The 24,156-nt window shown below is 33.5% G+C and overlaps 1 protein-coding gene across 4 annotated transcripts in view; it reads right to left on the reverse strand.

Moving 5' to 3' along the window:
* Positions 1–24,156, reverse strand: part of LOC147069768 (rho GTPase-activating protein 15-like) — a 198,042-nt gene that overhangs the window by 45,303 nt on the left and 128,583 nt on the right. For all 4 annotated transcript variants that reach the window (XM_085950522.1, XM_085950523.1, XM_085950520.1 and 1 more), the window contains 4 exons: positions 16,404–16,692; positions 4,646–4,845; positions 2,484–2,627; positions 1,217–1,441 (listed from right to left, as the gene is read on the reverse strand). In XM_085950522.1, coding sequence (XP_085806648.1) covers positions 1,217–1,441; positions 2,484–2,627; positions 4,646–4,845; positions 16,404–16,692 — 858 coding nt within the window. The remainder of the gene's footprint in view (positions 1–1,216; positions 1,442–2,483; positions 2,628–4,645; positions 4,846–16,403; positions 16,693–24,156) is intronic.

Consider the following 24,156-nt stretch of genomic DNA (forward strand, 5'->3'; position numbering starts at 1 on the left):
TTAACGAGCGCACACGTAGAAACTGTTAGAAAATTCAAAATACTAATACATTAGAGTTAGCACTTGCTGTAGTTGAATTTAGAGAGGTGGTGATCATTCAAAATATTCTGCAAAATGAAGAAACCGTAGACTAAATATGTCGCCGTGACAGCCTGACAGTGACGTGACATGCATTTCAATTTGATCACAACTTTAGCATCTATCTCCAGTACCACGTCATTTCAACTGTCTCAACTTTCTCTTGCTTTAACCATCCAATACTCGGAAGCATCCATGTGTACTCAGAGTACACGTTAAACCTATGCAAATTTAGCTAAATACACATCCTAAATGGTAAATCAATTATTATAACTAGAGCTGAACAAAATGTTTTTTTCTAGTGTGTATATTCATGAGATGTTTTCAAATTATGAATGTTCAATATATAGAATGTTACATTCTCAAATATTGTGTCGTTGAATGAAAAAATATAGTTTATTAAAATTATTAATAACAAGTCTAAGTACGTTACAAAAACTAAATAATGGAGTGATCCACAACGCCAGTTAGTAATTAAGGAATTAATAATTGATACCTACCTTAATTTAATATACTTACTAAAACCGATAGCCAACATTATAACGCAATTTGATAAGCATTTCATGTAAAAACTACTAGTCAAAATCGTCGTAATTTAGTAAGCTTCCCATAGCTTAATTAGAAAATTATACTGGCGCGAATCCAGCAGATGCAGATTCAAGTGCCGTCGGGTGTCGTATTTTTTCTACAAAATCATTTTTTTAGTGTGTAGGTAGGTATATGCATGAGATGTTGTCAAATTATATAATATTATATTAAATTTAAATAGAACGTTACATTCTAAAATGTTCTGTCTTATTCGTTGAATAAAATAAATAGTTTATTATATCTAGAGCTGTTTGAACTTCAATTTTTTTAAAGTTTCAGTTCCAGGTCTGGTTCAATATGAAAAAAGTAGACATTTGTCTAAGCTTTTATTACCAGGTGAAACTATATTTTTAGGTTTTACCACATTAGTAAGAAAAGTTTAAGTAATGTCATATTAATTAATATTTTTGGATTAACTGGCTACACTATGAGTGAATGGTCCTCAGGAATCCCAGTATTTCTTGGGATTCGTAAAAAGGGTTCCAGTCTTGGTTCCGTTTCCAGCTCTGGTTATAAACACAATTCATAAGACGTGTAAAATTGAACCCACCAATTTATTGATAGCTCTCAAAATTGCGTCGAACCATTTCTTGGCGGTGGGGGGTTCGTCGTGCTGTATGATGACTTGGTGATGTTTAACACTGGTCAGCACATACGCGTTGGCCCTCCTCGTATGCTGGGGTGTGCTGGCGGAGACCAAGGCCCCTGCCATAGGGAAGATCAGTTCTGGTACTACGGTATTGGCCGGAGGTGTCCCTTGGTGCCCTGCTAATTTCTGCAAAATAACACAAGACAAGTATATTACCTATGTAATTATGTATACATCAGTGTAATGTGGTGATTTTACTTACGCGATGATCGCATGCTTTAAGCAAAAAAATGAGCACGTTGGTATCTATTAATTAGTATGTTAGAAGCATTTTAATTTATCAGGTTTTGTAATTATCAAGTTTTCAAACATTCTTGTCGCATGCTTTTGTTAAGTTTTCGAAGTTATAAAATATACATAGATCATCACATAGTAGGTATGTAAATTATAGTCTGCAGTCCGGAACTACTCGCTATGGGATCAAAAGTGGCGTGGTATGGGAATTACCATCGCATACCTACAGGTAGGTCCAAGCACTTTGATGATTTCGCATAATGCAAATGAATTTCTTTAAAGCAGCCTTTCTTGTAGCTCCAAGCCTTGTGTTGTTCGATAATCTGCCATATTCTGGTTATTTCACTGCAATTTGGCTAAGCAACTTATTTAGGCAAATGGCTCGATTCTTTCCTGTCTCCAGGTTACGTCCTAACTGTTGAACTAGCAGTGTTATCTATCGGTTACAAAAGCACAATATCGTTGGTAAACAGTAGAGCCAATCTTGCTTGGACTTGTGGATATGAACCCCATGTAGGAGAGTTAGACAATTATAGTCTATTTTATTTGTATAAAAAAATACTACACATTACACCCACATGACCTTTAGACACTCGCTTGCTGTTTAAGTTTAAATCCAATGTGTCGTAAATACGTTTCAAAATGTCTGAGAGCAACACATAAGTTTATTGTTTTAAACCTGTCAACGATAATATTCAGTAGAACGCGAATGACAGTATTTGCGACCTTCGTTTGTTTTTTTTTTAATTTTTTTTAAATCGTTTCCAAAATGAATATCAAAGCATTTTGAAATTGGAATGGTCACATAAATTATTATAAATATCGGAAAATACTACATTTTTAGTATATGGACTTTTAGAAATATAGTCCTCATATGAATAGAAGAATATTTTCTTTCACAAAATGAATATAGCTTCTTCATGATATAATTTACCATGGCGTGGTATCCTTTAATGTCCTTGTAGAATGCTAGGGAGGTCTGTGTGAGGACCAGATAATTGCTCTGCCAGTTTTTTCTCACTTTCTTCCCATTCTCAGTCAGTCTGGTTCTGTTAGCTGGACCTTCGAATAACACGTGCTGGAAAAAATAAACACTTTACAAGTAAAGGAAGAAATTACATTAAATCCTGTGTGTTCGGGAATTGTCCGGGTATCGACGAGCGGAGCGGGGTATAAAATAATAATCAAATCAATTTATCTCACCTACCAGAACTATATATAATGTATCTTAATACAATAATAGTTCTGTTAAAATTGACGGTTGACGGCGGAATTTCTTATTATTATTTTTGAAATCACCCAAACTCTGATACGAGTTAGCCCAGTCGCTCATTTTGTTTTAATTATTAATAACCATGCCCTTGCTTTTTCGTACAAGGTGGTTGTTAGTAATTTTGAACAATCACAAACACCCAGGCTTTGAGAAAATCGCATAACTATGTATATTGTGTCCTCACCAGGAATCAAACCCAGAGCTCCCGGATGGGATACCAACTAAACGTTCGCCTTCCAGCTGTCTGCAGATGTACATTAAGTTACATGTGTTTTGTAAATACCAACAAAATCACATCGACATATTCAACACATTGCAGTCGAGATTAGCCTATATGTGCGACCCGGCTTACTTTCACTTAATTAAAATATATAAATTCCTTTAATTTATGTTGGTTATTTTCCGTGCTTTTCTCTCACATGACACTTTTTATTAAATGATGTCAATCGGTAAACTCACTTGAGAGCGTGGTAACTTCAGTCTTGGGTATCTGCTCCTGAGACATTTATTACCATACAGACATAAACTGCTGATACTTTACACCAAACGTAGGACCTCGTGTCGATTAAGATTGAGTGTGGTGCGTGGCGGGTTGGTTTGGTGGGATCATTGTTTTTGTTGTCTCCACGTGGTAAATTATGCAGTTTTTGAATACATCAAACCTTCCCTCTCTAAAAAAATCTCACTCGTTCATCTGCTGTGTTTTAATAAGTTGACCTAAGCTCATTAATTTACAATAGGTACCTAATACATAAGATATCCGTGGATGTATAGCACTTTGTCTAATTATTATTTTGTCAAAACGTGCACTATTGACACATTAAATATATTTAAAAACTATCGAAAAAAATATATTAGCCAAACTTTCCATTGGAACTCGTAATTGATTTTGTAATTTTGAAGAAATTGCAACATATTCGAATCTGTAGTTTCCATATAATATATTTATTTTACGGTGGTTTAATTATTGATTAATATTTTTTTATTCTATACACCGTATTCAAAATACTGAAAAAAAATGGAAAGATATCAGATGTTTCGACTAATCCCGTGATTCCGGGATCAGGGTAGAAAACACTAATTTACGGGAAAACATTATTTTCGGAATTGCAACTAGGAACAAACGCGAATATTATATTTATATAGGTATACATTGATCAGGTGTAATATTAATCGTGTCCGGAAACGTGTACGTATGCAGTTCGCCGTATCACACTTCACCGTGAAATGTTGTATCGGAAATATTATATGGCCGTATATTAACACAGTCACTTCTGACCAGTTAATTACCATAACTCGGTCAGTGTTCAAGACACGCCTGGCGTGTAGCAATTAGCATGGTAATTAACTGGTCAGGAGTGAATGTATATGTATATAATGTCCATACGCCAGGCGTGTTTTGAGCACTGACTATGTTAAAGACCGTCCAACCTCTTTGGGTCGTATAGTACTGACATAAAATTCATATCTAAATAAAACACGGTTCTTGTCGGTTTACACTTTACAGGAAGCCAGCAGCAAACAAATTTTGAAAATAGCCGATATACTGGATTATTCGTTAGGTAAGGTTAGGTTTCATTCTTGAATTCATGAATTTTGCCAAAATCACATATGAAAATTGAATTAATGTTCATATTGAATCTAATAAAATTGGATACCGTATAGTATACGGTCATCAATTTCCGATAAGAAAGCTCACGGCGAACTGTGCCACGGTAAAATGTTTTACGTACACCAAAATATGAATACACCATTATTATAATGCAGTTAACCCGCGAAAACGCTGTTATTACATTTTTATTATATTGTAAGTAGATTCTCACGTCAGTCGGCTCGAAGTCTCTCGGCAGCACCCTGGGCGGCATCATCAGCGCCTTCCACTGCGTCCCCGTCACCATAGACTTGACCTTGCCTTGAGACCTCGACAGGCTCTCAAGGTCGCGGTGCCTCAGCTCCAAGGCCTGTTGCTCCGGAGTCTTCTGGCTGCTCGAGACTTTAGACGAGAGACCCTCGTTGGAACCGCCTGTGGAGAAAAGAAATTATAAAATAATTAATGTCAAATAGATTTCTTACGATCACATTAAAAGACTTCCATAGGGCTATACATAAATAATAAATAAACATATGTATCTATTAAATCTGTGAACTTTATATATTTATTTTTTAATTCGTTACATTCTAAAGAGTATTTTGGCTTTCCATTTTAGGGGTATTTTAAAAGCACAGCCAACCATTTTAGCGGGTTTGGAAATTTACCGTAATTTTTTATCATACGTATTGGCGGTTTTTGGCGTTTTTTAAGTTCAATTTTTTGCCATCATTTATAGGTAACAAAAATATCAATCTAAATATATATCTAACTCAAAAAATTTCAAATACCGTTTTAGGGGCTTTTGAAACTAGGCGCTTCATATTAGCTTTATTTTAATGTTAAAAATACAGACGAGTTGATTACAAAAACGACATTTGTCAAAAAATATAATTTTTCAGGAGAGAAAAAACCTTCGGATCATATGACGTTTTTGTAGGAACAACGATTTTTCAGACTTATTATCTTTTGACCTACACAATATTTGTACAATCGAAAAAACAGGGATATATTTATAGATATCCTAAACGCCCAGAAGATGGCATTCAAATTTAATATTAAATTTATGTTGTTTTAGTGTGTTTTTTTAATATACTATTATTTACTTTGTAGTGTTACTGTTTCCTATAAATCGAATGTGGCTTATTCTACTATTTATTATTTTGTTACAACGTTTTTATTAACTCGTATTCTTGTTTGTCCGGTGGTTGTTTGTCCAGTACAAATCTTGCAATCGATTTTTAACTAACTAGCTAGACATTTGATATATCAGAACACGATGCCAACGCATTCTTTTAATACTTTTAGCCATCTTTAAGCAGAATTGAATTCGTTTAATTCTGTTTCGTATGGAAACTTATTTCAGAAAAATATGTGAAAAGTAAAAGACTATTATTGGTTGCTAAGGGGGTGGTCCTAGCAACTAAATTATTAATATATACGTGAGTTACTATGGAAATCAAAATAAAATGTCAAAATGACATTTCAGTATTCTATATCTGTTTGTTTGTTTGTTTTTTATTTAGTTCATATCAAGTACAAGTTTGAGCATAATAATTCAACAGAAAATTTAAAAACATTGTATATAAAAAGTTCTTTTTATCTTGTAATTATTTTTAAATAAAAAACGACCATCGGATAGATTTTTTGGACCTATCGCACATCACAAATAAGGCACACAACCGCTTGCCAAATCAGAAAAATCTGTAGGATAATAATATAAGTAGATTAATAGTATATATTAATTACTAAATAAAACTTAATCTATGCTGTGCTATTCATTCATTTGTGCCCAAATTGTAAACAGGCTATTTTTTGTATACACTCAATTTAGATGGACCATGTTTTATAATTTATTGGAATGGATTCGGTACAATTTACTTAGTTTTCGTTGCTGTCATAATACCATGTTTCTGCTATTGGAATCCTATGCTGTTAAACAAATTGATTTAATATGGTACTTACCAGTGGCCAAGGGTGCAAGTAGGTATTTAAGATCCGACATAAATAGTGCACGGTAAACTTTGTCAGTCAACGTATTTGTTTTCATTGAACGAAGACCAACGTGTATATAGTATTTGTTAGTTTTTAAAATTCAATAAAACCCTGTCTAATCCGAGCCATATTAGATAATAGTCAAAATATATTCGGTTATCCACAAAATATCTAAAATTAGACCATACATAATTTTAAATATTTTATAGATAGATGAATATTTTTTATCCCGATATAAATAAAAAGGATTTCAAGTTATACACATTTATATTTTTTATAAAAATCAATGTTTTTTAAAATAGATATAAAAAATATTAAAACTATGAATTAGTCAAAAATCTCTTGGGAGATGCTTAGAAAACTTAATAAACTAAATTTTAATAATAAATATGACCATAAAATATATGTAATAATAAGGTGCGGTCCGATTCAACACATTCACATTTTATTACATTTTTTACAATTATGTTAGTTTATCTTTGACTTAAAATAAAAAATATTTTTTTTTTTAATGTTTTTAGATACATATTTATTAATCAATACAGTTGAAATTGTAAATTGTCAAAAAAAATCTCAAATTGCAAGCTTCGTATTTTTCCGCTAGGTGCCTCTTTAAAAAAGACTCAGCAAAGGCTTCACCTTAATGAATTTTTAAAAAACTAATCCACCATTGTGTAATATTAGAATTTTTAATTCAACGAAAAATTGTGAGCTTTTTTGTCGGATCGCTCTTAGCATATCTAAACTATTATGGTTTGGTTTGGCAGGGTTTAATTCAATTTTTAAAACTAACTAGCAACATCTGCAAATTGTATTCTTTGTTCACTGAATACAAATAAACATGGCTGACAAACTTTAGTCTGCACTATCTATGTCGAATCTTAACAGCCTACCTTCACCCTCCGCCACTTGTACATACTGTAACAAGTATACATGATACGATATTAATAATATACTTACTAATTAGATTGATTTCCAGTGAAATCCAAAGTCAATCAATCAAAGCTTATTGGATTGTTGCTTTCAGTGTGGGCATACTACAATATTGTTGATTTGTATCAATCGCAGAAAACGTCGACTTCCATGTTGCTTAACCTTAATATTCAAGTTGACAGCTGTCAGTTTTACGTATAATAATAGCCAATTATTAACAGGGGTAAATTTCACCGGGAGAGCGTTCATTACATACAATATAATAGTAATTATTTTCGGGCTTTCGGCTCATGTCAACTAGTAGTGTTATTTTAATAATACAGTAGAACCTCGATTATCCGCACTAATTGGGGATGAAGATAGTTTCGAATAAGGAAAAATCGTATATTGTTTGTTTTTTATTTGTCTAGATTTACAGATTTACATATATCTACATACATAATATACATTTTTTTTAAACGCGCGTTAACATGATCTTACTCCCTACTTCATTTATCGTTTGTCAATTTATGGCTACGGCCGTATATTGTAGCTTAGCCACTGGGAAATGCCAATAGAAACAGCGTATTTCAAAAAAATATTACCTTATTCTTAGGTCAATAATTATTATAAAGCAAACATTATTCGTAGGATGTTTATCACATTTGAATGATTAAAGACATAGCTTATAATCAGTATCTTTTGAATTATCTTCAAATGTGTTAATCGTGCCCATTTTTGAATAATAAAATGCCTAATTTTTGTCAAATTTGGGATCAAAAGATTATAAAATATAAGTTTTTATCGTAATTATGTCACTATATAATGTTAACATTAATTGTACTAATTTTTTTGTAAATGCGTTTAAAAGGTAATAAATCTAAAAAATCTTAACACCACTTCACATGGACGTACTGAAATATGACTATATTCTAAAACATTAGAGCTAGAGGTTTAAAAGAATACTATTTTATGTAATAACAATACTTTATGCAGTCATCAAATATTTAAAATAAATACAAAAGATAATTAGACTTAATTAGGCAAAATTATATAAATAGATTATCTACAACCTTTAAGGAATGTCCAGGGTTATGCTCTGAAAATACAATAAAAGCTCCATTTTGACCTACGCAGAGCATGTGGGCCCTTAAAGCAGGTTCTACCGCGTTACTGGAACTTACTAATGGTCTTTTCAAAATTTTGTTCCATGATTTTTTCAAAGTTGACACATCTAAAGAATTCCAACTACCTATCTGCTGCCATGTAGCAACAATCTTTTAAATTTATTTTTTTGTAGAAGCTGATAACTGTATCTTCATTATTTTCGTTTGCCAGCAATAATCGTCGAAGCATATGCTTTCTAAATAAACGTTTGAATGTTTCTATTACACCCTGATCCATCGGTTGTATTACCGACGTGACTCTTTCGTCTTTGTATGAACCACATGAAAATACACTCTTCAACTTCTTTATTTCCTGATTTTTTTCATAACTTTCTACTCTGAGCTTCCATCACATCACATACATTAAACAATTAGTAAACTTCATAATAGTTTCACTTTGTTTTTAATATCCGAGATAGTTGACGTTCCGACACCATATTTATTAGATAGATAGATAACGTCCCGAGTAGAGTTGGGTTTCGGAAATTTCCTGACGGGAATTCTCGAGAAATTTTCTAGATTTTCCATCCCGAATCTCGAAAATTGAAATTTTTAACATTTCTCGAATCTGACTGTTAATAGTTCACACATGTTGTAACTACATGGCATGCCAATAACTAGCATCAGTTGGAGTATGGCCTTATGGTGGAGAGGGTTCAGAAGAAATTCTTGAGACTCCTTTACTTGAGGTTGTATGGATACTATCCGTGGCTTTATCTAACTGACTTTCTCTTAGGAATGCTTACATACTGCAGTTTGCAATTTAGAAGAGATCTTTATTTAGCTACGTATTTTTTCGACTTATACGACGTATAAATGAGAACTCTGCCATTCTGGGTAGTGTTGACCTGTGTCCCCTTGATAACTGTCTTATAAATAGAGTGCATCAATTGTTTATTCTCCCAAGGTGCAAAACCAACCTGCCACTGCTAATGCCTATTGGAAGGGCTATAACTATGTTCATCCAAATTGCTTCGGGTGTTGATATATTCCACTTGCGTGAGTGTGAGTTTAGGTGGACGCTATTTTATAAATTCTTAAAATAGGGTCTCCTTAGCAAGGACAACACCTTCTTTGGACCTTCTTTGGACTTATATAATATATTATGTATAATTGTATTTTCACTGCTTTTGTATGTTTATATTATGTTCTCTTTTTATATCTTCATCTTTTCCCTTTTATTACTTTTGTTTCTATTTCTTTTATTCTTTCTTCTTTATAATAATGTTTTATGTCATGATGTGAACGACTTAAACTTATAATTTGTAATGTCCACAATATGAAAAAAAAAATAATAATAATATCATCACAGAAAAAACGTATCCAAATTCTTTTGAACGCCCCGAATTAATGATCCAAGAAATGGAAATTAAAAAAAAACAACAACAAACTAACCTTCTGATTTTAATTCTCTTAATCCGGCCGTCTCTTACATTCTTGTAACAAAGTGATATTACTTTTTTCGCAACGTCCTTATTACTTAGAAACTACAATAAATTAATAAATTAATAAATTTGTAATATTTTAATAAATAAATAAATTTTGCCTTCTGAGCGAACGATGTTTATCTACGTAATCTGTAGAACAATGGACGAGGCGTTACAGTCAGAATGTAAAATATTAATTCTTATTAAAAACGATTTAATAAAAAATTGCAGTTAGGTGTAACCAGGGTTTCTTTTCTGTGGGTGTAACCTAAGGCCGTCAAATCAAAAGAAAAATTATAGATACTTCGAGTCGGTATTGTATCGAATGAAAGTATCGACACTAGGTTACCTATCGAAACTTTCTATTATTACAAAAAATGCAGTGTTTTCTTGGAAAACAATTTTATACTATTTAATACTAAATTTTTATAGACATGCGACATGACTATTCAACAAAATAACATTAATTTTAAATTCTAATATATTTAAGTTTTGTAATATTCAATTGTCGTTATTTACGACCCGAGTTTCGCCTTTCGGCATCTTCAGGCACTATGTACCTACACTCACAAATTTGTAACAATGTATTGATTTGTTAGAAAGTTAGAGTTAATTATTGTATTCGTTGTCAGTGTTTATTTTCCTTTTGGTGAGTGTACACATTGCCTGAAGATGCCGAAAGGCGAAACCCGTGTCGCAAATAACGACTCAAATGGAATAGTATAAAACTTAAATACATTAGAATTCAAATTCAAACTCCATCACGTACCTTCGGTCGATAGTATTAACTTTAATTTTGTACAAAAAAAAATGAAAATAGTGTTGGTCCAATTAACGGTAAATAAATTTAGTTTGTTTTTTATTAAAAAAAAATAGTGTGTGTTAACTTTACTGATCACACTGCGAGGTTTGGACGTTTTTGACACGTAGTATCAAAACAACTTTAGGCATATGGTGTAGAGATGAAAGTCGAGATTGGACGTTGCTCCAATGAATGGAGGGGCGAGTTTATTGCTGACGAGTAAATAAGTACAATGGCAAAATGACAGGGCAAAGTTATGATACTGTTCCGAGGTCCGAGGCTCGGTGAAAGAGAATGCTGTGCGGAGCGACTTTTTTTTTCTTTTATTTTCTGTCAATTCATGGTGGAACTGCAGTGTATTGTTGTTTAATTTAATAAAACGCATTTTATCTGTAGTACTTATTTCACATTTAATCAATAAATTAGGACCGGTTTCGTCCGCCTCAGAGGAAGAAAGTTGAAAATGTCCCTCTGAGGCGGACGAAACCGGTCCTAATTTATTGATTAAAAGTGAAATAAGTACTACAAAAAATTGCGTTTATTAAATTAAACAACAATACGAAGATTACTGATTACTGATTAGTGATTACTAACTCATAGTACCTACTCATAAGTTTGCAATTGGGAAATCTGCTTGTCTCCGCATCATTGCACTTCAAACGTTTCGACCCCAACGTAGAATGTCACGCGTGTAGAATATGCTGATGGTAGATGTGCGATAGTTTAAATGACTTGCCAATTTGTACACTGTCGAAACAATGCTGACAAGGTCCGAAGTCATTGACCACTACACAACTGTCAAACAATTAACTTGAAAACAGTGTATTTATTGATCGGTATAATATAATATATGGGCGAACAACGAATAATTAATTAATATTAAAACAAAATACTCTCTATGTCACATGGCTATATGCTTCAACTGGAGCGTAAATACCTGAAAAACTAAACTGAAAATAATGGCAATAATATTAAATATTATAATGCATTGTAATCACCAAAAATAATCATTTAAATATTAATAAAGGAGAGAAAAAGTATCAATACAGGTATTGTTTGGAGTATCGAAGTATTGGCCAAAAAGTGTCTACACGCTTTTGACAGCCCTAGTAAAGTTGTACTTAATATTTGCTCGGTTTTTCCGTTTTGTATTGCGTAAATGAATATACATTAGCAATAAAATGATTATAAAAAACATTTATTTAGCTGAATGTAGGCAACTATTATACTAACTAGGGATATTTCATGTTATAATATACACTGCCAACCCTTAGAGACTGTTAAGGGACTAACTGTGTCTAGATTTATATAACCTACACGTTAGCTTTATATTGCCAACGTGAAAATCTCTTCATACATTTTTTTGGCAGTTTTGTATTAGCTTTTGTTACTTAATACAGCTTTTGCCTCTACGTGCTCCTCTCTCCCATGGGTACTCTTAACTTAAACTCATCTAAATTCAGTCAAAACACATTTGTGTGCATGATGATCTCAGTCTTGGGTAACTGCTCCTAAGATATTTTAAATATTTGAATTCTAAATAACTGCTGATGCTTCACGCAGGGTCTCGTGATACGCTCGATAAAGACCGAGTATGGTGGGGATTAGGTTGGTTTGGAGGGGTCTATGTCTGTATTGTATAAAAGAAAACATGAAGATTTCCTGATAAATTACATTTAAAGTGTTTTTTTTTTTAAATAACCATGTTCGGTCATTAGAGGATCATAATATGGGCCTCCAGAGAGTGGAGACTCTATTAACATTAGGGTGCTAGCCATTTGCTCAACCTATTAGGTTTACTCTGCTGCCAAACACACAATAAAAAAACAAGTGATTTTTTGCTAGAAAAACATTAAAAAGAAAAAAAACCATGCGGAAAAGTTCGGTGGTGCTGCACTCGTAGCAATCAAGGAGGTTTTTAAGCCAAAAAAAATGTATACCTATTAACTCTCACACATGGCGCTTCGTCATGGGTCTGAAGGGGAAAAAAAGAACTGAAAAAAATAGGGTTTGATAGAGTCGGCACTGCAAAATATTTTATTGTTTATATCTATGCAGATGCAGTGGGAACCAATTGGCATTGTCTTCGTCTGACTGAAGGAAAAAATATATATATGAGCAGTATTGATCGTGGTCTCGAAAATTCGGTGGAGATGGCTGGATCGTAATTTGTTTAGATCTTTGATCGACTGGTTTGGAAAGTCTGCTGTCATAGAGCTGTAGAATTTTTTAGACAACTTCAAGACATGGTCGTAAATGGTTTCTATGATTTAAGTCTCAACGAAGAGTGGTATTATGTACAAACCATGGGCCATCTATGATTGTTCTAAGAGATTTGTTTTGTATAGTCTGTAGCGTTTTAAAATGTTTTGTAGGATTAGCATAACCCCAGACGAGGGCAGCATATGTCATAATGGGACGGGTTATCGCAGTATAGAGAAAAAATTTGCTTCTAAGGGCGAGCTTGCCTTTTCTATCTATCACAAAGCGTAGTCTGGCGGTCGCAACTCGAGCTTGGCGCTTTTTGATTTCTAAATGTTTATTAAATGTTCGATCTATTCGTCCAAAGTTAGGCCTAGGTATTTGACTGTATGAGTCCAAGGAATAGTGGTGCGGTGCATCCTGATGCTTTTAACTTTATACTTGTGTCGATCGGATCTTTTTGTGAAAGTTACTGCAGAGCTTTTGTCTAAGTTTATTTTTATAACTAATATAACGCTGCAAATTCGCACTCGTGACTGTAGCACAAGTTTGTCATAGCCGCGGTGCGAAACACTCGCAGGAGCTGCGAATAATTCCCATCGATCTGTCCAAGCCTTTGAACTAATAAATCTCAGCGTAAAAGTTAGAACATGAAAGTTGGTTGACGATTTATAGAACAGAGAAAATAATCGTGTAGAATTTACAATCGGTTACCTATTTAACTTCACATTCAACATACTCAATACAAAATCTTAATACGTATGGCAATTCTAGAAACAGGGAAAAGATAACGAATGCAGGATGCACAGAAACCGCACGCTGAATAATTTATTATGAACCGATGTTATCTTATCGCTCGGCGCATCTTGCACTACGCACCAACCATATTTTGTAAAAATATTAATAATATTGTTACCTCAAAACGGTATAAAAAATACAATATTTTTATTCGGCAGATCGTATCAAGCCTTTGCGATTATATTGCCTCCGTGATATTATTGCTGCGATAACTAGCACACAATATTTCGCCATAAAATCAGAAATATCCTCGATTTTAAATACTTAGAAAAAATCATTTTGCTATTTCTAAATGTTGCTAGTTTATGAGGAATATTATGTTGAATAGAAGGCGTTTTGTACAATAATTACTGTAAGCATTTAAGAACAATGATTTTTTTTTTAAATAATATTATGTAGGTAATTAAATACTAACTAAACAATATTGCTTTGGAAAAGATGACAATCGAGCCAAATGAATCTAGTAGGCGCGTCACTGGCAGTGACGTCCCGTGGGGGTAGGCAGATTGAGCGTCGCTTGGGGGCGGTAGTTACTCGAAGGGCGGCAAATCGAGGAAAATCATTTGGAATATATAGAAATGGCTACATAAAGTTAGTAATAATGAAAATATCTTTCCATTAAAAAAATCAGCTCACTGGTTTTTTCGGGTTCACGATATCTAGTTTATTTCCGTTGCCCTTCAACGTAACGTCCTTGGTGACCAGAAACCAGAGACCACACTTGCAGATTTCCGATTAGTCTGATATGTTGTTGGTAATGTATCCATACAACACATTTCTTACATATTGGACTCATGAAAGGATGATAAAAATAATGTTTAAAAAAAATGAGGCGGCAATTTGGCGCTGCCTGGGGGCGGCATTTTATCTAAGGACGTCACTGGTCAGTGGGAATCGGTTTAATGTGTATGGAGACTTCATACTGATTTAGAGCGATGATGAAATAAAATTAACAATTTAAAAAATAAACCATTTTTTTTCGACCATGTCCGATCCTAATAAGATGGGCCTCCACAGAGCGGAGGTTTGCATTAAAAGATTTTGTTTTTACGAGAAATGGATGTCAGCAACATGCTCAAACTATTAGGTCCGTAATACACTGACTCATACACAAATTGAAAAACAATATGTGTACTTACCAGCATGGCCCCCACAAGGGGGGAGGGGCTGACAGGGCTCTACCCTGGGGGCCCGGGCTCAGGAAGGGCCCGGCGTGACGAGTCGACCAGATAAGTGAGATAAATACAGATCACAAATTTGTTCTAATAGTTAAAAAAAAAAGTCGCCCGCGGCACTATTTTACTTTAGTGATATTAATAATAAAAATATTTGGTTGTAATTTTTAACTGTGTGCCGATACTTGACAACTACATAATTCAAATGGATTTAGGTACCTACATATTGAAAATACAAAAAATTGATAAAAATACATTTTAATTTTACTACTGAAAACGCTACTGCAGCGCGCCACACTGCCTTTACCCTTAGTGATAGGTAGGGGGGCCCGCTAAACATCCTAGCCTGGGGGCCCGTTTCAGGATGTGAGGTCCATGCTTACCAGACCCGGGATTCGAACCTAGGACTCACGACGCTATAGGTCGAAGCTTATTCACCGAACAATTCGTTAAGTAATACAATTGATAGCTTTATTTCAAATACAAAAACCGATAGCCAAAAATTGACGCAATTTGATAAGCATTTCATGTAAAAACTACTAGTTAACTTCGCCGTAATTATATAAGACGCCCTAACTCAATTGGTGAAGCCCATTGGCGCGAATCCAGTGATTACGGGTTCAAGTCCCGTCGGGTGTCGTATTTTTTCAAAAAAAAAGGTGTTTTCAATTTATGTAGGTGTGTCTTAGAAAACATTGTTGTGTCACACTTAAAACATCACATTGGGAAATACAGGCGTTTGTTTTTTTGATTTTTTGAATATTCTGATAAAACGAAAGCGTCCTGCGCTTTAACAAAAACCGCCATTCTCGTGCATACGCAAATATGCCAAGGTTATCAAAGTAAAGCTTTTTTCTACGCATATAAAGTTATGTAGGTATAATCATATAAAATTGATATTCAAAAGGGGTTAATAAGGCTAATGATTAAATAAGCTGCAAGTCATTTCCCATTAATAGGAAAAAATCACACATCAGAGATAAAAATGTATTGCATTTATGTTAGAGGTATTTTAATATAAGTTTTTTTACAATTAACCATAATTATTATTAATATGAATTTGATATAACTTAAAAGGAAATCAATGTTTTGACCAGGGAACTCAGAATTCATGGGAACTGAAATACCTAACGGGTGTGGAATAACAGGCAACCGATCTCGAGTGTGGAAGAATATAGGATAAACTTAGACACGTATCAATAATACGCCATTCTAAGCTTGTCCTTCGTTCACAACTGCTTTCGGCTTATGCACCGACGTTCATTCAATATTCGTGTATTAAGTATTTGAAGGTTGCAACACACACTATTGTTCTTCTACAATGCGTGGTTCATTTTCGTAGGACACTCACACATTCAAAACACTGCGTCAAACTGTAGTGAATTAGGGTATAGCCTATCTGAATAATATTTATTAATCTGTCATGTGGTTGTGACGATAGGTTCATAGCCCTCGGAGAAGAGAAACAGACGGCAACACTCCAAAGTGTAACCAATAATATACAAACTATTTTTACCTGTCCACTTGTTGACCCTAATGAATTTAGGGCTCTCGTTGCAGGCCGGCAAGACTCCCCGCTCCTCGAACATTTTTCTGACATCCTTGATCGTCGGAGACTTGGGCTCATCAAACTCGTTCTGAAGATGGGCCGGTATCGTCTCCCCGACGCCTGCCTTCTTTGCGCTGGAGGGAGTACCTTCATTCTCGGCGGAGTAGTGCCTGGGGCGATAGGGCTTGATCCTCGGGATGATGAAGGGCGGGTTCTGGTCTCTGGAGTAGATCAGCGATTCTTCTGGAGAGATCCACTGCGAAAATAAAAAAGACACCTGTTAATTTTCTGGGTAGAGATATTTTACAATAAATAAGCCATAAACGACTCTATAAAACAAGGTATATGTCCAGGACTGTGCAACATATTGAAATTATACCTTCGCCCTATGTCAAGTGAAATTTGTTGCTTGCGACACCAGCTGTTTTTTTTTTAATCCTAAAATGTCGTTTGTTTGTTTGTTAGATTTCAAAATTCAATTAAACAGTGCCTAATCTAAGCCATAGTAGATAATAGTAAAAAAATAATCGTTTATCTATCAGATATCTAAAATTATGATAATAAACGATACTTACATAATTTTAAATATTTTGTAGACAGAAAAATATTTTTTATCGATTAATTATGGTTTGGTTTAGGCAGGGATTATTGAATTTTAAAAACTAACCAACACTATCTGTAATAATGATATGTAGTCCTTTTTTTTCGACCATGTCCGATCCTAGTAGGATCATATGGGCCTCCACAGAGTAGAGGTTTGTATTAACAGATTTTGTTTTTTTACGAGAAAATGGATGTCAGCCACTTGCTCAACCTATTAGGTCCATTACCCTGACTTACACAAATTGAAAAACAATATGTGTACTTGCCAGATCCAGGATTCGAACCTGAGACCCACGGCGTGATAGTCCACCGCTTAAGCCGCGCGGCCACCGTGGGTGTCTTCTTAATTCAATGAAAACAAATAATTAGTATGACTGAAAAAGTGTGCACTATTGTTGTCGGATCGCCCATAGCATACATAAACTATTACGGTTTGGTTTAGGCAGGGTTTAATTGAATTTTAATAACTAACCAGCACCATCTGCAAATTCTATTCTTAGTTCAATGAAAACAAATAAGTATGACTGGCAAAGTTTAGTTTGCACTATTTATGTCGAATCTTGACAGCCTACCTAGACTCCTCCCCACTTCCATACAGTCCACTCAATTTATAACCAGTATCCCTTATCTATATGAATAATGTTCCATTTTTAAATCATTATTTATTCTCAAATAAAAACCACTTTAATTAAAGGTAAAATTATTCTCTTGTATGTATCATGTAAACATTCTCACTACACTCGTCCATTAGTTTGTGAAGTACGACCTTGCAAGGTTATCCTGTCACAGACTAATAAATGCAAATTTATGCAAACAGGGGGGGGACAATTTCTAATGTCGCAGTAAAAGTTTTTATCTACCACACCCCCCAGACGAGTCGCGAGAGAAACTTTAGAGTCTGTTTGTTTTTGGATTGCTGTACCTATAAAATATACGATAATGGACTACAGTGGTGTGCTTATAAGTGTATCAATGAAGGTAACCGGACTATTAGTATTAGTAACAGAATTATTTATTTTTTCCGATTTATACGTGGCGTAAATAGAAACGCATCAGTTGATGTACGGCCTTATGGTGGAGAGAGTCCAAAAGAAATTTTTAAGACTCCTTTACTTTCGGCTGTATGGATATTATCCGTGGCTCTATCCGACTGATTTTCTCTCTGGGATGCTTACAGCGTAAATGTGAACTCTGCCATTCTTGGTGGCGTTGGCTTGTGTGTATCTGATAATTATTTTAGGGATCGAGGGCATCCGTTGTTTGTTCTTCCAAGGTACAGAACTAACCTGCCATTAGTAATGCCAATTGGGAGGGCAATAACCATGTTTAATGAAATCGCTTCGGTAATTGATATACTCCACTTACATGAGGGTGAATTTAGGTGGACGTTGTTTTAAAAGTTTTTGAGATATTGTCTATCAATAGTTCACTCTGTGTGCTTCCATCTACTTTTATTTTTGTTATTTTATTTTGTTTCTTTTCTTATTTTATTGCTTATTGTTTTATTAACTTGCATTTCTCTGTATTTTTATTTGAAAAATTGTTAAGACTTATTTTATGTCATGTCGTGAACGCTTTAAATTTATAATTTGTTAAATACATTATATATTATGTAAAATAAATAAATTAAAAAATTTGAAATTTGAGAACGGTGACAAAACGGAACATGAAAAAACAGAACAGCCAGGGGAGGGGTAAAATAAAACATTCATTTTTCAATTTTATTTTTGAGTGAAATCATTAACTTTACTGTTTATTAGGCATGGTATATGTATATATATTTGTTTACAAAAGCGACATTTTTGGCAATTATGCAGCTGCTAAATTTACCGCAGGTTAGCACCATATACTGTAATACCACTTGAATGATTAAATTTGGGAAAATACAAGATATGCAACGGATTATAAAATGCATATATTTAATGGCGCTTTGGAAATAATTTTCATCCGCAAACTAAGTAAAATTTGTAAAAAATATTCTTTTTTGTCCATATTCAACGGAAAACTTGATAAGGATTAAATTATCCATCCCTTTTTATATGGGATCAATTAATTCAAGCGTCTTCAAGAATGATGAAGAAAGGCTACCGTTGGCCAAATAAATAAATATTATTAAATATGATGCTAATAGATAGATTACAATACATATTCAAATAACTAAATTTCCGTTTTTTATCTCTACATAATTATTAAACTCATCATTTTTTTCGTTGTACCTTGTCACCCAATCTTTTGAACATATTAGATTGATTAGGACGAGATATAGGTGCCTACCTAGCTTTCTGGCAACACCGAGTTCAGTCCTGAAGTTTAATTGAAGCTTTCCAGCGATTGGGAATGCAAAAAATTATATAATTTGATTTTTTTACGACGTATTGAAAATCTGTGCTATTAAAAATCTACAACATAATAGAGATACGTCAATTTCAATATTAAACGTGGGGAATTTATTTTTTATAATATCACCACACTTCTTCAATTTGATACATTTGGTTTTTTTATGTTTTTATTATTTGCTCAATTACGTGTTATCTTAAAATATTATTTTTAAAATAAGAAAATGCTTATCATTCAAAATATATAAGTACATAAAACATTTGAAATAATTGTTGTATTTATTTCGCTAAGTATTTTTCTTCTCTCTTGAACATTTTTGTTTTTGCATATAGACCCTTTTTATATTTTATATTTATATTTATATTTATCGTCGTTTCGATTGCAAAATCTCAAGTTTTCATGGGAGCATAAAAACAGTTTGCAAAATGTATGGCACTTGAATCAATTCAAAAAAGGTTTTAATAATTTTAACGAAAATGCTATTTTTGTAAATTATGATATTTTGCATGTGTGTAAAGGCGATTTTTTCGGTTTTAATTATACAAAAATATCAAAAGCGCATATTTTGCAGATATACAATTTTGCAATAGAAAGGATGTTTATATTGATATTTAAGTATTATAAATAAAATTACAAGCACGCCACTGTATTTAAGTACTGTCCGGCTCAATGACAGGAGTGTCTATTGGAACAGTGGACGTATTGTATTATTAGCATAGGCGGGGTTTGCAAACAGCTGATCGTCAGATAATATTGTAATTCTCCCTAGTCATTTGATAATTAAACAAACATCCGATTTGATGATTTTCCATAGAACAAAACATAAAAATAGTTTTCCATTGTTGTACTAGACATGCCACACCACATTGCTACTCAGTGTTAATGAAACGTGTTTATATATAGGTCGTGGCGGCAGGTTGTCAATTACAAATGAAACCTGAATAATTTGATGAAAACACGGATACCAGAAAGTATTTATTTAAAAATTCGGATCCATTGATAGTATTTCTACGCGGCAGTCATCCTAACTGGCATATATATTTATTATGTACCCACCAGTAAATGCCAAGTCCATGGTAAAAAAAAAATGAACATATTTATGTAATGTCAGAGATAAAACCAGGGAAAACAGAATTAATGGGAACCGAAATACCTAACGGGTATGGAGTATAGGTAAATCAGTATACAGTGGCACCATGGACACGGTAAAAGCACTATGCAGTTGTAGTGGTATTGTTTGCCAGCATAGAAACAAGCATTGCAGAAAACAATTCTAATACTCCCGCGAGTCGCCTATGGTGCCTCTGTAGAATGATTTACCTATAACAGGCAACCGATCTCGAATGTGGAAGAATATGGAATAAACTTAAAGGCGTGTCAAGAATACGACATTCTAAGCTTGTAATTCGTTCTGACAACTACTCCCGGTTTATCTACTGACGCTCATTTAATATTGGTGTATTTGAAGGATGCAACCCAGACTATTGCACGTCTATAATGTTTGTTTCATTTTCATAGGACACCACACACTCAAAACCCTGCTTCAAAATATAGTGTATTTGGGGAATAGCCTACCTGAATTATATTATTATTAATCTGTTCTGTGGATAGAATAATATTATACCTATAACAAACATCACAATTTTAAACATTATATTATGTAAATTAAAATAATTTAAATTATTTTCCAACACTTGCAGAATCTAAACATGAAAAAATTGGAAGCGAAAAAAAGATTTTTCACCATCGGCGATTTTAATATGCGCTCCGCAAGTATAGTATAGTATAGTCGAGAATAGAACAATTCAAATCAAGATAACTTTCAGTATTCCATTTACACTGACTGGCAGTCGTATAACGAATTGTTCGTTATGAAAAAATAGCTCCATGATGTACCTATTCACCGCCATCTTTAGATGAATAAAGCCTGAGAATAACTTGTTGCACAAGCAACGAGTGGTCCACTTTTCAGCTGTCAAAATCAGAACCCAGATTGCTCGACATATTGATTCGCCCTTTCTCGTTTCAAATTGAATTATAAAAAAATCTCACATCAATATAACTATCAGTGGTATTTTAATAAATAATATACATTCATGTTATTCATCAGCTGTCAAAGTCAGACTAGTCCATACAAAAACCGGTGGTAATATCGATTTCCAAAAAATATGTACTATTGATCTATGCATTACATATGTAGAAGGTGTGTTAATGCTAGTATATTATTTATCTTGTAACTCATCTATCCAAATCAAACCATTCCCTGTGTGAACACGACATACGCGTCAGTTTGAGCACTCTATAGAACAATGACAGGTCATCTATATAGACAACAACAGGAGGGGCGGAAAAAGTAGGACCAGTGTGAATGTATCGGTTTTCTACTTGAGTCGCCAATGACCTATTACATTTTTATTTTTGCAAACATACCAATTAGCAAATAATTTTAAAAAGCTGAATATCCGAATTAAATGACCTAAAAGTCATTAAAATTTGTTGAAACATATTTTTTAGTAGTAGTAGCTAATAAATATACCTAACTAACACGCAAGCAACCTCTGGTTTAATACTATTTTACTAACTAATGGAGCTGGATTTCGATAGAGACGTATTTAGAGAACCAGAATCAAGAAAAATAACAATCATCAAAAAACAGAGGAAACCGACTTGGACAGTAGTACCTGCAATATTGCTTCCGGTGAAAGTTTACTAACACCCTGAAACAATTCTATCGTATTTTTTTTTCATTCATGCTCATTGATAACTTGATAAGCCTTGTCGCGCTTGCTACAACAATGTGTGTAAAATTATTGTGTTCATTAATAAGACAGTAGCTATGTGTACAATTAAAACAATAAAAACAATCTAAATAATAACTAATTACATACATAGTCAGTATTATATTTATATATTATGCAGAGTCTTTCTTTATGAATGAAATCGTAAGTGTGTCTAATCTTGAATGAGACGAGCAGCAGACAGACGCGACGTTACTTCAATGGACGCTATTGTTTTAGTCAATTATTGTTTTACTTTTCATGATATTATTATATTATAATATAATATAATAAATAAGTAAGTAGTTGCACAATATAAATAGTTTCATTCACGTGCATTTACAAAATGATTTTTATAAAAATACATTACTACCAGATCTAATTATTAGTTGACAGGAAAATACTAAGAATTTAAAAATACAGCAATAGCATTTTTTAATGTCATAATTACAGCGCTCGAAATGGAAAAATTTACGAACCGGAGCGCTCGACAGTTTATTGAAGATTTTTACATAGTAAAGTTATTAAATTTTATGTGTTTTTTTTTCATAAAAATAAGTGTGCTAGATTTTCTATTATATGGCCTATCCAGTTCAGACGGTCAAATTATTTATTCCATGAGACGGAGCGATAATTTGACCGATTTCACGAACAGAAACTGCGCTCCGGTGCGTTCCGGTCCATTTCGAGCCCTGCATAATTATAAATATATTTCGCAAATACTAATAAAACTAAAAATCAACATATTTAGGCATGAAATTGATTGTTAATCGCTCAATTGTCACAAGTAAAATTAATTATTTTAATGGTAAACTGTATTATATAAGTAGGTACTGAAGTTTAACATGTTGATTTTCGAGTAAATCTGACATAATAATCTAACTTTTTTTATTAAACCATTTAACCTTTTGGTTAGTGTCAAAAACGATAGATATAATGTCATTCGCCAGATGCATATTTTTCAAACTAGAGTTCAAAATACCTAGATGTCGCAAGAAAACTTGTGTCATCGATAAAAAATATACCAGAAAGGAAAAGAAAAGAAGTCATTTGACAGAAAAATATTTTTCTAAAAGATATAGCTACCTATCGTTTATCGACAAATCTTTATGGAAGATATCTGCAGTCAACCCATCTACGGTTAAACAAAAAAAATCCTTTAAAGAAACAAAGAGCTCACACCTTCCCAAATTTAATTTACGTAAAAACACACTGCCGGTAAATGCATTTGGACAAAAATTGTTAAAGTATATACATAATATGCTATCCGCGATGTCGAAAAACGCTAAATTTAACGCCACATGTCATATGTGTATTTTTGCAAGCTAGGAATAATTCAAACTAGTGAAAATAATAGATAATTATTATTTATGGCAAGAACACAGTGCATCAATCTACCTCAGTTCCTTGGAATTCTTGGTAACCCAGTGTGTCATCCTTTACGAAAAACGGGTGAAAAAATCCGTGTCCGGTACGTATGCAGATCGTCGTGAAATGTTGTAGGTACATTAAAGACCGTCGAACCTCTTTGGGTCGTATAGTACTGACATAAAATTCATGTCTAAATAAAACACATTTTGGAAATAACCGATATACTGGATTATTTGCTAGGTTATGTTACGTTAGGTTTTCATTCTTGAATTCATGAATTTTGCCAAAATCAGCTATACAAATTGATTTAATGTTCCTATTGAATCTAATAAAATTGGAGACCATATAGTATAAAGTATACGGTCATCTCTTTCCGATTAGAAAGCGCACGGTGAACTGTGCCACGGTGAAATGTTTTACGTACAATTTACATGTAACCGAAAAAATCATTAAAGCATGGCCTGGCCGTTTTACCTTGTTATCAATCACCTACTTTTCTTTTCCAAAAACAAAAACAAAAAACACTTTCAAGATTGTTATTTTTTTAGTGTTAACTAGGTATGAAACCTTAGCGCACGTTCACACTGAGTTCGTTTTCGCGCGATAAGGATCGACGCAATTGAAGCGAATTG

This window comes from Rhyacophila brunnea, unplaced genomic scaffold (genome assembly GCF_057557595.1).
Source record: "Rhyacophila brunnea isolate RB1 unplaced genomic scaffold, BYU_Rbru_1.0 scaffold_23, whole genome shotgun sequence".
NCBI classification, from domain to species: domain Eukaryota; kingdom Metazoa; phylum Arthropoda; class Insecta; order Trichoptera; family Rhyacophilidae; genus Rhyacophila; species Rhyacophila brunnea.